This window comes from Physeter macrocephalus, chromosome 6 (assembly GCF_002837175.3).
Source record: "Physeter macrocephalus isolate SW-GA chromosome 6, ASM283717v5, whole genome shotgun sequence".
Classification (NCBI taxonomy): domain Eukaryota; kingdom Metazoa; phylum Chordata; class Mammalia; order Artiodactyla; family Physeteridae; genus Physeter; species Physeter macrocephalus.
In genome coordinates, this window is record NC_041219.1 from 97,960,351 (window position 1) to 97,976,948 (window position 16,598).

The 16,598-nt window shown below is 36.9% G+C and overlaps 1 protein-coding gene across 7 annotated transcripts in view; it reads right to left on the reverse strand.

The window, feature by feature from the left end:
* The window catches only part of LRRK2 (leucine rich repeat kinase 2), a 172,505-nt gene that overhangs the window by 107,195 nt on the left and 48,712 nt on the right, over positions 1-16,598 (reverse strand). For all 7 annotated transcript variants that reach the window (XR_008617710.1, XM_024122804.3, XM_055085694.1 and 4 more), the window contains 5 exons: positions 7,682-7,826; positions 7,408-7,547; positions 5,325-5,453; positions 5,080-5,250; positions 501-759 (listed from right to left, as the gene is read on the reverse strand). Coding sequence is in view for 6 of the 7 variants with exons in the window: in XM_024122804.3 (XP_023978572.2) it covers positions 501-759; positions 5,080-5,250; positions 5,325-5,453; positions 7,408-7,547; positions 7,682-7,826 (844 nt within the window). In the remaining variant the exon portion in view is untranslated. The remainder of the gene's footprint in view (positions 1-500; positions 760-5,079; positions 5,251-5,324; positions 5,454-7,407; positions 7,548-7,681; positions 7,827-16,598) is intronic.

Genomic DNA, 16,598 nt, shown 5'->3' on the forward strand with positions numbered 1-16,598 from the left:
TGAGCCTGCGCGTCCGGAGCCTGTGCTCCGCAACGGGAGAGGCCACAACAGTGAGAGGCCCGCGTACCAAAAAAAAAAAAACAAAAAAAACCCCAAAAAATCAGGAAAAAGTCTAGGGAAAAAAACTACATTGATTACCTACAAGTGAAAAAATAAGTTGTTATTTTCTTCCTTAGGATTTTTATGTTTTTCTATTTGTAAATGCACATAGATTATTTTTACAATAAAAAATAAAATATGTAACAAAGAAAAGAAACCTGACAGAAAGATCCCACTGTTTTGCTCTATCTTTATAAAATATGTATTTGCTGGCTCATAAAGAACTTAAATATAATGTCAGTTTCAAGCATTTCTTGACAAAAAAAAAAGATATCCAAGCCTTTACAATATTTTTGGCTTAAGCTGAACCAAACTGGAATGAAAACTAACTAAAAGACTAGTGATTTTTAAAAATACTACTAAAATTAAGACTTGTACAGACTTTTCCTGTTAATCCTTACTTGTCTCTTTTCTTAAATTAGATGTCTTATCTGGAAATAGAGGACCAAGCCAAGAAGGTTCAATTTTTCCCATACAAAATCCTCCAAGGCAGATGCTATTATTGGCCAGATCCAGGGCAAGCCTCTTTAAGAGTAAGCTGATGATTTGGCTGTCGCCTTTCCCAATGCTGATTGTTAGAGCTTTCCGTACATCCTGCTCACGGGATCCACCATTCAGTAACAGTTCTACCACTTTGGGACTGCTTGCTTTCTCACATACCTATTAAAAGAAAAAGAGAAGGTAAGCATATTAAAAACCTGTCATTTTTCCTTTTAAGAGACTGATAATCAAACTTGGTGTGATTTTTCCCTACATCCGTAAATTTAGAATGAAACAAAATAAGGCAAAACTCATCCTTGAAATAGATTAGGAAAATAAAATAAGATTAGCACCACAAATATCAGAGCAGCATAAGTCAAATAAATCTGCCACATGAGAGTCAGTTACCATGAAAAAGGCAACATAATATGAAATAAAACTCATAGGCTTGAAGTCAGAATACCTGAGGCCCCAGCAATTTACACGTTTCTCGTACTTTCTGGACTTCTGTTTGCTCATTGGAAGACATCTGGGAAACAAGTACCTTAACACAGTAAATGCTACTGCCCTGCCTTCATTCATGACATAGAATAACTAAGTGTGAGTATAAATATTATAAAATTTGCTAATGCCACATGCAAAGGACAGTCATCATTTACTTCTGGTTTTCCAGGACAAGAACTTTAATTTCCACTAAAACATATCTTGTCTCTCAGTTTTCTACCTTCCCCTGAATGTTACGTTTTCAGAGCATGTCCTCAAGGTGGGTTAGCATGCTAGCTGCTACAAAAACTAGAGTGACCATAGTAAGCAGAGAGAAGCCTTAGCAACCTGCAGCATAGCACACTGGCCCAACCTAGCAACAGCTTCTGAAAGGCGATGGAATGTGATGTTATCAACTAGAACAAAGTCATAGATAATATAAATATTATATGCCAGGTACTGTGCTAACGTCTGTAAACACATGACCTCCAGTCCTTATTTTTAAAAAACCTATGCCGTAAAAATTATTACCCCCATTTTATAGATGAATATTTAGGAAAAATATGTGATTTGTCCAAACCCTTAGAGCTAGTCAATAAGAGACTTGGATTTGAAATCAAATCTGCTGGCTCCAAAGCCTGTGATCCTTTCATGACCCAATATTAAGGATTAAAAAATAAAAGGAAAGAAGACCCTAAGATTCAGGGTACCAGGTCGGTGGAACAAGATGGTTGGGGAAAATTCCTGAATTCTTCAGAATTAAAGTGTGTCCAAGAGGTTTGAGGGGACAGTCCTGTGGTGTGATGGCACCAACTTAATGCCCACCAGTCTCCAGGATCACCCACCTTCAACCCATTCTCCCCAGAGCCACTACAGTACTTTTCTAGTCTGGATATGATCAGTTCATTAACCTATTTTAAAATCTTCTAAAACCTTTCTGCTCCAGGACATTCCCCCAAATACGACATGCAATTTTTCAAACCTCATTACCTTCATTTGCCTCAAATATCTAATTCTGCTCTTCAGGCAGTAAAAAGATGTTCATTCTTGAAGGAATAGTTTCAAACTCTCTTGCACATTAAGTCCTTGCTATCAACTTCCCAGGCTACACACACCCTTCCTCCTCCCAGGCCCATCCCATCTTGTTTAACATAGCACACTGAACTAGACATGCTAATCTGTTTTATAACTATAATGAAAGGCATGGATGCTACTGCAATTCAACTTGTACCTCTGTACCCTAGCACAATGCCTAAGGAATATATTTAATTTAGCAAATTATTAAAATCCTTTAAGGGCCCACAGGAAATTTTAAAGGAAGGAAGGAAGGGAGGAAGGAAGGGAGGGAGGGAGGAAGGGAGGGGCCAAAAAACTCATTTCTTCTCTTGGAGCCCAGAAATCTTTTATCTCTAAATTATGGCATTTACTGCCTACCTTTTATTAAGGTGATTTATGTTTTATCCTCCCCCATCTCCCAATAGGCACTTTGAAACCATCTTGAAACAGGAAACTCCTTTTCTATTCTTTACTGACTATCTAGCACTGTGCTTTCCACGGAGAAGATGCTCAATACATTTTATAGCAGAATTTTCCTCGGGGGACCCAAGCTACCCAAGCTGATTTCAGGGATATGGTGCCATGAAGAGATAAATATATAAGAAACAGTATCAGACAAAAGAAATAAAATTATGAAAGTAATTCCAACTTCATGAGAAGGAAAAAAAATACTGCTCAGATACACACAGTTTTGTATTTTAATAATGAGGATAATTCAAATATAATCAAACTGTAATTTACTATCCTTTGCCATCTTGTCTCTCATATTCTAATTTATAAATAATTCAGCCCATAATCAAATCCTAACATTTCAAACCAGCATTCAGGAATTAATGTACAACCCCCTCCCCCCACCACCACTATCATGAATCTGTTATGTAAACAAAAGATTAAAGCAGGCAGATTTTCCACTACTTACCTGTAGAGTGTCCTCAGGCAAGTTACTTAACCTTTCTGTGCCTCAATTCCTCTCCTGCATAATAGGATAATACTAGGACTTATTCCTAAGGTTGTTGTGAGGAGTTTATTAAGTAAAGGGCTCAGAGCAGGGCCCAGGTGATAATGAACACCACAGAAGTGTCTGCTATTATATTTATTCACAATTCATTATACTTGCTCTTCCCACCATGACTTGATGAGTCATCTTCAGGTCTCTATTCATGCATTTTCACACCCAATATTAATCCTCCATATTCTTCTCTACCAATCATGTACATTATATTATTACATTCGCCTCAGAAAACCTAACAAGATTAACTCTGTCCTTGCTCTGAATAGTTCTTAATTATGCAGCATTGGTGCATGAATAGTCTTGATTATGTTACTTTGCACTGGTACAAAATAAGGTATGTTCAATCGATCTACCCACAATATTTAATCAACATTTATCACTTGTTAGATACAAATAATCTGTGACAACTAGGATAAATTCTTTACATTTAAAACACCCATGGATGTAAAGATCTGATTTTAAGAAGAAAAGATAAAAATAAGTACATTAAGTCCAAAAGAACTTGGGAAGAAGAATAAGGTAAAAAGCCTTTTGTATAGAAATATTTGGATAAATTGAGAGAAAAGTAGAAAGCACTCCCTGTGGGGAATGTAGAGTAATTGCACTCAAGTGATTTTAGGTATGTTGTTTCCCTAGGAAAAATCTGAAGGGGAAGTTTCTTTTCAATCCAAGTAACATTAACTCAATGATCTCAAGATCACACAAAAGATACACAATAAAAACATATTAAATTATTGAGGAAAATAATTTAATTATCTTTAATAACAGAGAGGCAACTATTTTTAATGTTGCTTGCTTAAATGAAATATGACTAATTTAAGTAATTTGATATGTATTTGGTTTAATGCATAAATTAATTGTGCATGAAAATGAGTTAAGGTTCAGTTTCTTTTTAGGTAGATTGCTAATTAGTGCTAACTTAATCTTACAGTTGACAAATTGATTTGAATCCATAGGTGACTGGGAAATTAAATAAAGTAAGGCTTTAAAAGTAATTATTGGAAAACATAGCACTCTGCTGGTTATTTAATAATGTATATTAAATCACTACATAATTGCTTTGTTGGAAATATTAAGTATCCAGAAAATATACATAGTGCTTCCCGAATGCTATTATAAAAGCTAAAATTTATAGAATGAAGACAAACTTGAAATAACATGTAATGCACTCTGATAAATACATACCGAATTCATACTGTATATAAAGCAGTGAGTTAGATATTCTGAATGATACATAGATGAACCTTGTACATCTCTACTTTCATATAACTCACAAAATATAAAAAGGTATACATAAACTGTCACGGACTTACACAAGAAGTAAATATTTTGTATGGAGGTCTGGGAGTGCGGGAAGGGCTTTATTGAGGACAAGGAATTTGGGTTAGATTTTGAAGGCAAAGCAGAAGAATTAGATAGATGTGTTTGCACAGTGCATGAGAGACGGGAGAGAAGGGAAGCAGGCCCAGTGCCACACAACTGCAGCGTGGCCCACAGCAGGGTTGTCAATGTGTACAGCACCCCAAAGTGTGCAGTACACAGCCTACAGGGCCACATGTGGTAGCCCTGAGGGGAGAATTTTCTAGAGAGCGAAACTGAAAACAGAGAGAAAATAGCTGAAAGATGATCAAAACAAGATAAAACCATGTGTTGTATGGTGTGTGGCTGGAGAAGGATTTGCACAGAGATGCATAGTAGGAGACAAATTTGAAAAGTTATTTATCAACTTAACAAGCTAGGTAGAAAAGTAAAATGAATGATTAGATAATAACACCTAAGGGACCCTATTACCTCTGAAATTCTGTGAATCTAAACTCCTACAAATCACAAGCATTTGTTCAATAAACTGATAAATTCTGTAGTGTAGAATAATAGGATGTAGATAAGAGCTATACAATGGCAGAGTCAAATAACAGAAAAAAGACAAAAGTGAGTCCTTGAATATTTACCTGACAAATTAAAGAAGCTGCTTCTTTTGCTCGATTGGCATCTGCTCCCAACAGAAGCAAGCATTCAACCATGATGCTGTTATTCTGATCACATGCTCTCTCTAGCATCACACTTTTTAACTCATCATCCATAGCCAATTTTGCAAAGCACTTGCAACAAAGATTTAGAAACTAAAAAGAATGGAAGTGAGGATTAGAGTCAGCTAAATGTGTAACAGTTAGAATACAGGTGAAAAACATTGTACCTGTTGATCCTTTTGCTCCATGATGTTGGAGGACAACTGATGGAATATTACTGAATCAAAGGAATGATGCACCAGCAGCTTGGAAAAAGACACTGACAATTCCAGTACTGTCAAGATTGTCTGAAATCCCTGAAAGTGTGATCAAAAATAATAATAACAAAGTAATTGTGGACAAAAAATAAATAAATAATGTAAAAGAGAGACTGTATATGGTACTTAAAACCTTGGATGTTCACTTAGCTAAGTAGATGTATTTATTAGGTTTGTATTTTAAAGCTATAAACCTTGAAACAATGAAACAAATACACCTTGCTCTCTCATTACTAAGAAATAAGCAGGTGCACTGAGAATAAGATGCTAGTTAACAAACTATCATCCAGTAAAGCAGGAAAAATACCTAATACACCAAAATTTGCCTTTTAAAGATTCCCTGCCTGAAGCCATACCTACAGGTTGAAAGTCAGATACTAAGCAGGATTAGAACAGCAGAGTCAGCAGTGCCACAAATCCAAACAGACCAGTGATGTGAATTGTTTATTACAAGATTGCAGATCAGGTTCTCTAGCTAGCTTAGCATTTCCCCCAACATTCTTGTGTTATCTTCTGAAATTTTAACCTCAGACAAATGTGAGTTCCTAGATTTTATTCACATTGAGTGCATCTGAGAGAAGCTCTGAGATTTACATCCTTGTAGCAAATCATTTATAAAGAACTGATCAGTACACCATTACTTTTTAGAACCACCCCAAGAGTTGTGAACTTCTGACTTGACTATTATATAGCTTGGGTAAGCTCACCAAAGATCAACTTAACTTTTAAAATTTTTTTCTTTCTAGTATATATTAATGAAATCATCTAAATGTTAAAATTATTATTTTGAGCTCTTAAGATGCTGAGTTTCTACAAATGCTTCCTAACATTTGACGGGAGAAACAGTATTAATCTATGCAGGTCTGAGCGGCATGTGGTCCACTAGAGCAGAGGTCCTTGCAAACTCAAATGAATGCAATAGCAAAGCAGGTAATGCAAATGCATAGAAGGCATATAATTCAAGTTAAAAACTTATAAACACTGAACTGGCCAAATAAAATATGTTGACAAGCCAAATTTAGCCCACTGGTCAATAGTTTACAACCTCTACTATAAAAGTCCTAAAATTTATGCTTAGATGAATAAATACTGACTGACACCTTCATACCTGCACAAAATAATTTCATTTCCCTAGGATTACTTATAATCAATTCTGCCTTGGTTTTAATCAGCCTAGGTTGAGGCACATTACAAAAAGCAGATTTATAAAAGACAGTTTGGTTCTAAAACACATTTTTTGCTGTGTGTTCAGCACTTTAAAATTTAAAATCTTACATGCATTATCACATTTACTAATAATGTCTGTGCAAAGATTAGAGCTTAGACATTTTCACTCCTGGTGAAGGCTGCCATTTATGAAAATATTTGGTTTATGAAAGTTGTAAACTCCATTACTAAAAAACCACAACCAAGGCAGAAACTCTTAAGGAAACTATTTGTTTTGCTAACATTAAAAGAAAAACACTCTCAAACAATTTACTTCTTAATCTCCCCTAAATTAATCTTAAACCAGTATCTTGGATTCCTTATAGACAGTTAATATAGATCCCATTTTAAATTTTGCTTGATGAAAAATGTTTAAAATATTGTTTCACTGCAAGAAAAAAAATCAAGGGGCAAAATTACTAGGTAAGCAGCTAACAATAAAACACAGAGAATGACAAACTTCAGAATAATTATAACTTTTACTTATCTAAAATCTAAGCAAATAAAGCTCAGCTAGCTGAAATTTCTTTAGCACATTCTGTGCTCTTTAATGGAAAAGATAAATGACAAATAAACATACTAATTTTAGAGATTTAGTAATGAAACAGGATATTTTGAGATTCAATCCAATTCTCTTCATCTACTATAATTAAAATACTACAAAATGATAAAAAAAGGTTTTCAATTAACTAGAATATACCCATTAACACAAAGTGGAAGTTACACCAGCTGCTCTGAAAGAGAAATTTGTACAAGATCGCAATTCCCTTCAAGATAATGCACATACTTTCATCTGTATTTCACCAATATCCTTAAATCGTTGTAGGCTGGAAATCAGAATTTTTGCCAGCAGATGCCCAGTGCCTATGCATAAATTCTTCTTTGTAATCAAACATCCTATAAGACTTAAACCCAGACACTGAATTTCTAAAAAAAAGAAAAAAGAAAAAAGAAACAAAATTTATTGTTTTAAATTTCAAAACTGAAGAAAAAATTTAAACATGTCCAACCAACAGCTAAAGGCCTATAAAAATCTAAATCCTGAGTTCAGTTGTACCAACCTTGGTCATCTGGATACATCTGCAGTGTGTGAAGCACCGAATCAATAGCATCTTCCAGGGATAACACCTCTAATGCATCAGGAAAATGCGCTATAGAAGAAATTACTTTTAATCCACATTTCTGAATCCCAGGATTTCCAATGAACTGAAGTCAAAAAGAAAATTAAGAATATTTGCTGTTAAAAAATGAATTCTAATACTTACCTTAGTTAAAGCCAGCTATAGACTGATAAAATAAACTAAGTAGTCTAAATAAAATTACTATCCTTGATTCTGCCTTATATCATGAATTACTTTTATTTATTATTAAGAATAAGAGCTAACATTTTAATGCTTATTAAGTACCTGTTCTGTGCCAGGCACTATACTAAATACTTTTACATGCTCTTCTTTCCAGGGCATTCTTATTAAACACACACTAATATGATTCCCATTAAAAGATGAGTTTACTGAGGGTTAGCGGGGTGGGGTAGCTATTCCTAAATTCTCACAGACTGGGAAGACACCAAATCAAGGACATTTGCTCCCACAGCCTAAATTCTTAACCAGAAAAATCAGTGCTCTCACCATAGAAAATACTAATTGAAAATTTACTCTTTATGTGCTTTACATGCCATATCTCATCTGTTCCCCCTCAACAGCCTCATCCAATAGGTTCACCAGACTTTAAAGATGCAGGGACAAGAGCTCAAGTCACACAGCTAACACATGTCAGGCCTAGTACTTGAATATAAGTGTGTCTGCCTTAAAAGTACAGAATCTTAATCACTATCTCTTCCAAACTTTTCATTTCAATTCCTCCAGAATTTGACATTATTTGACAGGTATTCTAATAGAGGCCACTTCTTTTCCCAGGCCATCCTTCTCATTGACTGAGAAGAAAACAGGCAACAACATACTTTCCAACCATGTGACAATCACAATCACACTTCCCCTCTTTTGATGTCTGTGACATATACCTAACTCTTACAGTCTGTTTTTCCATGGTGCTCTTTAAACTTCAACTATGATATGAATGCCCACCTAATAGCTTTCCTTTCAAAAATTACAATGCTATCTTTCTGAGGACTTCTGCTTTCACAGACACTAGTTTCATGGTTATCTTCACTCCAAATCTCTGACTGACCCCACCACACATTCAACTATAGAGCTGAAATAGCTTCCAGCCAGACCTCAAATTCTGATGTAGTTTCTTCAACCAAAACCTCCTACCTTCCAGCCTTTCTCACTTCCATACCGTCAATGAACAGACTGTCATTCATTTCCCAATCTAGTCCCTCAATTCCTCTCAAGTGTCCTTACTCAGCATCTTTCTTTGTATTGGTTATGGGGAGAAGCATCATCTTCTCATCCTGTGTCCTTCTCCTCCACCCCGTAACTGCTCACCTTGGACATCATTTCATCTATCATTTCAACAAGACACTCATATCCTTGCCTCCCTTGGCATTTTTCCCCATCATTATTTCCGTCTTACCAACTCCTTGAGCAGTAAAAATATATCAGCTTTGGAGCCAATTAAATTTGAGTTTAAATTGTCTCATCACTCAATAGTTCCATAAATCTGAGGACCATTAAAAATGAATGAAATAACATTTCCTGAGAAGTGGTATTTACTCAGAAGGTATTATTCAAGAAATATAAAGAAATTCAAAGTGGTGCAAAGTGAAGCTGGAGGGATGGCTCAGTGTCTGTCTCAACTTCTTCACCTCTGAAATGATCCTAATAATGCAGTGTTGTTAGGAGTGTGAAATGAGATAACTCATCATCCATGCAATAAACATTGAGTGATGGCACAGTTCAGGCCTAGGGCTGAACATTCTTCTCAAAAGTGAAAGCCTTCTCACTGGGAGAGAGTATCCCTAACTTGGTCTTCCATTCCATAGAGCTACCACTTTTCCTTCATTTCTAAACTTATTAATAGAAAAGTCTACACCCACGATCCCCACATTCTTCCCACCTCTTAATTTCACATAATCAGACTTCTGTCCTAACCACTCCAAATTAAAACCATTCAAAGAAACAAGTCCTTTAACAACTGAATTGCTGCTTTTTCCTCCCTTGATTTCCATGACACAGTAATCCACCCCCCAACCCCCCTGGCAATTATTCTCAAACTTTAAAACCATTCATTTACCCATCTCCTTCACAATCACTTCTTTCAACTCCAGACTTTATCCAAAGAACTTTTCTTAAAACTCTTCTATTCATGGATGGAATTTCATACACTATCATGGCTTCAAGTCACCATAACAACAATAGCAACAATCATAAGGATAATGCCAAAACCTAAGCAGCATTTGCTATGTGCCAGACTTTCTTTTAAGCACTTCATATATATTAACTCATTTAATCCTCACAACAACCCTATGATGTAGACACACAATTATTCTCCCTATGTTACTGATGAAAAAAATATTGAGACACAGAAAACTTTGAGCAGATAACTCAAAGCACAAGTTTGAACTCTCTTACGCTCTAAGCCCATGTTTCTCTTTGCTTGACACCAGTATCTTAAACTCAAGATGTTCAAAGTTTATCACCTTCTCAAAAAAAAGAAAACTCAGACTGTCATTATGAACTTTCTGTTTTAATTAATAGTACCATCATTCCTGCCTCCTAGGCAGGGCCAGCTTCCAGGGCGCACACATGTGCATAGCACAGTCTCTGTGCTCAGAAGGGCACCACACCTGGTTTAATGATCTGCAGCTACCACCTTGAAATACTTAATAATTTTTAAACAAGAGGTCCTGCATTTTCATCTGTTACTGAGCCCCACAGGTTATGTAGCTGGTCCTGCTCTTAAGCTCAAAATGCATCCACAGGCTTATTTTTATGCTAAAGTTGAGTCAAATTGATATTTATAAAGTACCTGTTCTTGTCTTAATACCATCACCTCTAACAAGTTTCTACTCAACTATTGGTTCTGCTACCCTGAGCTCCCCTAATCTCTGTTTCAGGTGCAGTTCGATGATGACAAATGACTAGCAACAGGAAATCTGTGATTTGTCTATGCAGAAAGAGAATGCAGAGTATCACATTATTACAAGTGATGGAGCTCACATAAACTATTTGATGATTTTAAATAGTGGTGTCTGATTTTTGACAGTTTCATAAATTAGAAAAAAATATTTATATACACATATATGTATGTTATTTACAAGCTTACAATGGACTTTCTTTCACTTATCAAATGGTCTATCTTGAAAATAATGATTTATTGCATTGTTGTTCAAATGGGGATTGAAATTAATTTACTAGCAAGTGTTGTCCACATGAAATTTTTGAAAGTACCAATGGTGGACAGCTACAAACATTGATTAGAAACATTCTATTACCTATGCGTCACAATTTTCCAAATTTTTTCAAAGAATACAAATGGTTTCGCTAATGAGTGAGCTAGCCAGCTCAAGGGGAAAATGCCCACACCAGTCTCTTTCCTGTCAGCTAAGTCAATTGCAACTCAGAAAAAATTTCCAGAAAAAAAATTAATTGAATGTACAGCTAGAAAGAAGACACCATAGTACATGACTAACACTAAGATATATCCTAACAAAGTAGATTTCAAGAAAAAGAATCCTTTGGGGTCCCAGATAAAAATATCAAACCCTTTAAAAATGAGAAAAGAATCAAGTTGGTCTCAGACTGTTCCACTAAAACATTCAGTACTAGAAGACAGTGAAATGCCTACAGAGTTTTCAAAGAAAGAAAATAAAACCCCAATACTTTGCAACCAACCAAACTGTTTTTTCAAGAGTCCAAATATAGAAACAACAACAAAATGTTCAGGAAATGGAACTTTTTAAAAAAAAACAGACAACTAAAAGATAAATGGAAAAACTGTAACAAAGAACTTGCAGTGAACACTGAATCCACATGACCATAGGAACAAGATGAAAACAAACTTATTAAGTATGGTTATAGAGCTGAATGTAAATATTTTAAACCTTGTCAAATGTAGAATTAATTTATTTAACAAAAGCTGGTGAGAAGATAGGTAGAAATAGTGGAAGATAGTGTGAATACTTCAATTTTCTCATCTTTTATAGCCAATGGTCAAAAGATACTTTTAAATCTAACAGTAATAACATTAACTAATATTTATTGACCGAATACTATGTGCCAGGCATTGTACCAAGTACATGGCATGAATTATCTCATAAAATTCTTCATAATAACCCCAAGTGAAAAGCCATTTATTGTCTCCATTTTATAGATAATGAAACTGAGACTGTAAATAACTTGTCCAGAATACATTAGTCTGTAGGTGGTAAAGCCAGATTCAAACCCAGATATCCTGATTCCAGGACCCACACACTTAACTATTAGAATATGTTGTAGAGTTAAAGCTATAAAAGTAAACACCGTATACTCTGCTTTAATTGAGTGATAGAGGGGAGGAAGACATAAAGATGTGAAAATATGCTAATTTCATCAAAAGTGTGCATAATGTGCTAACATATATGAAGGAAAAAAAAATGAGTAGCTGGGTGATACATTCATATTAATGGAAAACTGTAGATAATTCCACGGCAACACATTGGGAATCTCATCTAGTTGTTTTTAATCCCTACGTAAAACTACATAATTTGGAAACAATATAATTTATTTAATTAGGACCTATTGATAAGAATTGTATTGTCAGGACAGACTAAATTAAGTTGTAGTAACAACCTCAAAATTTCATAGGCTGGAAAAAGAAAAGGTTCAATTCTTATTCACACTTCATTTGTGTTACCGGTCAGGAGGGGTCTCTGTCCAGCACAATCCCTCTGGGAGCCCTGCTAATGGAGCAACCACCATCTCAGACATTACAGGTCACAGTGCCTGAGACAGTGTTCTGTAGCCACGGTCCCCAGCCTTTTTGGCACCAGGGACCAGTTTCGTGGAAGACAATTTTTCCATGGACCAGGGCAGGAGGGGATGGTTTCAGGATGATTCAAGCACATTACATTTATTGTGCACTTTATTTCTATTATTATTACATGGTAATATATAATGAAATAATTATACAACTCACCATCATGCAGAATCAAGGGGAGCCCTGAGCCTCTTTTCCTGCAACTAGATGGTCCCATCTGGGGGTGACGGGAGACAGTGACACCCAAGTGTGTTGCTTATGTCCAATCTACTCCGTAATCTCGCTTTGGTTGCTGTCACTGCAGAAAACCCTGCTTCACAAAGACAGGACGTTGGAACTGGAAGCAGGCTTTTCAGTGCTTTTGTGGCAATCTCAGGATATTCCACCTTGACTTTAATCCAGAACGCATGGAGATTTGAAGTTGTCTCAAACATACGTTTAAGGCCATTTGCAATCTCAAGCAACTGATCCTCTTCTAGCATGGACAAAGTCAATTCACCTGGCTTATTCACAAATGGGTCACAGATCCATTCCTTCCCAGTTCGGGGGTCTTTTGTGGTTGGGAAGTAATGCTCAAACTCTTTTGAAAGCTGAGATAGGTGATCATGCACCAGCTGGGAGAAAGAAGGCCCTGGCTCAGTCTCTTTCAAAATCTCTGCTAATGTTTGAAACATGTCAAAAATCCCAGTGTTCACTAGTCACCCCCATAATTCCAGTTTGGCTTTGAATGCAGCCACTTTATCTGCCGACTTGAACACAGCTGTCATTCTCACCTGAAGTGACAGATTGAGTTCGTTGAGCAGGTTGAATATGTCACACAAGTAAGCAAGTTTTGCGACCCATTCTGTGTCACTGAAATGTGCTGCCAGTGGTGACTGTTTTTCTAAAAGAAATCTCTGGAGCAGCTCTTGTAACTCAAAAACGCTGGCCAGTGACCTATCTTCAGAAAGCCATCTCACTTCTGTGTATGAGGGAAGACATGTGTGCTCTGCGTCCATCTCCTCACAAAGCTGTGAGAACAGACATGAGTTAAGGGCATGTACTTTAATGTGGTTGATAATTTTAATCACATCCTGCAAAATGCTGTTAAGTTCAGGTGACATTTTTCAGCTAGCCAGCATTTCTCTATGGATGACACAGTGTGTAGAATCACATTCAGAAGTGACCTCTTTGACCTGAGTAGTAAAACCAGTAAGCCGTCCAGTCATGGCAGCCATTCTGTCCGTGCACATACTGACACAAAATGACCAATTCAGTTTTCCTGATATGTAATCATTCAAAGACTTGAATAGTTCTGCAGCTGTGGTGCTGGTTGGCAACAAAAGTGCACATAACATATCATCATGCACATCCTCCTGAAAATATGTATCTCACAAAAACAAGCTTTGCTGCTTTGTTGTCAACATCGGTAGACTCATCAACCTGGATTGCATACCACAGTGACTCATTAATCCTCTCTAACAATTGTGCCTCAATATCCTCTGCTATTTCATCAATTCGTCTAGTTATGGTGCTAGCTGAAAGAGGAACACATGCCACTTTTTGAACTGTAGCTTCTCCTAAAAGTTCACGACAAATGTCCTTAGCAGCAAGCAGGATCAACTCTTCACCAATAGTAAAGGGCTTCTTAGCTTTAGCAATGTGGTTAGCCACTATGATGCTCTTAGTGCAGACACATTTGATGAAGTGGTGGCCTTCAATAATTGCTTCTGTTCTTCGTGTTCACATTTTTTTCTTTTGAAAAACTCCAAAGGCTTGTCTTTTAATGCAGGGTGCTTGGTCTCCACGTGGCAAAGCAGTTTTGAAGGTTTCATGGCTTCGCTGGATAGGTGGTCGCCACATATTATACAAAGCAGGCTTGGAAAATGTGAATCACCTGTTGCAATGAACCCTTAATTTAAGGACTCTTGGTATTTTCTTTTATATGCAGCTTTCTTTTTGTTGGCAGTCTTAGAGTCTTCTACTATCTCATCATTGGGTCTTTCTCCCTTTTCAAAGAAGCTCTCCAGTGACGTTTGTTTTTTACTCATTTTGGCTAGGGTTAGCTTGTGGGGGGCTTACCAAAACTATCTGAGGCAAGTGCACAGTGCAGGAAAGAGGTGCGGACTTAAGTGGTAAATAAAATAATGGGAGGGCCATGTGTGGACTAAAATAAGTGTCAGATTCCAACTTAAAGCCTGCCACCAGATGCAGCTTGTCACTTGCCACTCACTGATAGGGTTTTTTTTTTTTTTTTTAACATCTTTCTTGGAGTATAATTGGTTTATAATGGTGTGTTAGTTTCTGCTTTATAACAAAGTGAATCAGCTAGTCAGAAGGAGAAAAACTGATAGGGTTGTTTTTTCGATTGTTTTTTTTCGGTACGCGGGCCTCTCACTGCTGTGGCCTCTCCCGTTGCAGAGCACAGGCTCCGGACGCACAGGCTCAGTAGCCATGGCTCACGGGCCCAGCCGCTCTGCGGCATGTGGGATCTTCCCGGACCGGTGCACGAACCTGCGTCCCCTGCATCGGCAGGCGGACTCTCAACCACTGCGCCACCAGGGAAGCCCCTGCTAGGGTTTTGATATGAGTCTGCAAGCAATTGATTTATTATGGTCTCTGTGCAGTCAAACCTCCCTGCTAATGATAATCTGTATTTGCAGCCGCTCCCCAGCACTAGCATCACTGCCTCAGCTCCACCTCACATCGTCAGGCATTACATTCTCAAAAGGAGCGTGCAACGTAGATCCCTCGCATGCGCAGTTCACGGTAGGGTTCGTGCTCCTATGAGAATCTAACGCCGCCGCTGATCTGACAGGAGGCGGAGCTCAGGTGGTAATGTGAGCGATGGGGAGTGGCTGTAAATACAGACGAAGCTTCGCTCATTCGCCTGCCGCTCACCTCCTGCGTGCGGCCTGGTCCCTAACAGGCCACGAACCAGTACTGCTCCACTGCCTGTGGGTTGGGAACCCCTGTTCCGTAAGATGCCTCACCAGCAATTAAATGTTTGGTCCAGAAATGACAGATGTAACCTCTACTTACAACTGCTTAGTCAAAACCAGACACATGATCCAATCTAACAACAAAAGGGCCAATAAATACCATCCCAGAATCACCAGAAGGTGGAGAACTGAAAATATTTGGCAAACAACACTAATGATTACCACATAAACATTTAGCTTGTTACATTTTTCTTACTACAGATAATGCCACAATAAACATTCTTGTTTAAAAAAACTTTGTGTAGATGTATAGGTATATCTATATTATAAATTATTAGAGTAGAATCGCTGGTCAGAAAACATGTCCATTTTAATTTAGATAGATATTACTAAATTTCCCCCAAAAGGTTTTTATTTTTTTAAATTGACATTTCTTTACTAATGGCTGTACGTACTTGAGAATCTTTTCATGTGTTTATATGCCAAATTCATTTTTACCTTTAAATCTCATCCACATGATATTTAATCTTTAAATGAGTAAGGTAAATATGCAGCTTCCTTTGCTTTCTCCAAATGGCCAGAGAATTAGCTCTTCCAACACAAGCAATCTATTTCCCTCCCCAGTGGTTGGGAAATATCATATAGGAATTGAACCTTTGCATTTGAGTCTATTTCCTAAATCACCATTATGTGACATTGATCCATCTCCAGTGCCAATGTCACACCATTTTAATTACTAAAATTTTATAATACATTTGATAATCTACTAGAGTTAGGCCATATTAATTATCCTTTTTCAAAATTCGACTGGTTATTCATGTATATTATTTAATTAATTTTCTCAAAATTTTATACTAGCTTATCTAGTTCCATAAAATACTACTGTTATTTTTATTAAGGGTTCATAAATACAGATCAATTTTCATTTTTTAAAAATTATTAATTTTATCAAAACAGAGAGTATATACATTTTCCTATGTTCAACTCTTCCTTTGTACTTACTCTCAGTTGTTTCATAGTTTTCTTTAGAGTAGTTTTTCTTTCTTTTTTTTTTTTTTTTTGCGGCACGCGGGCCTCTCACTGTTGTGGCCTCTCCCGTTGCGGAGCACAGGCTCCGGACGCGCAGGCCCAGCGGCCG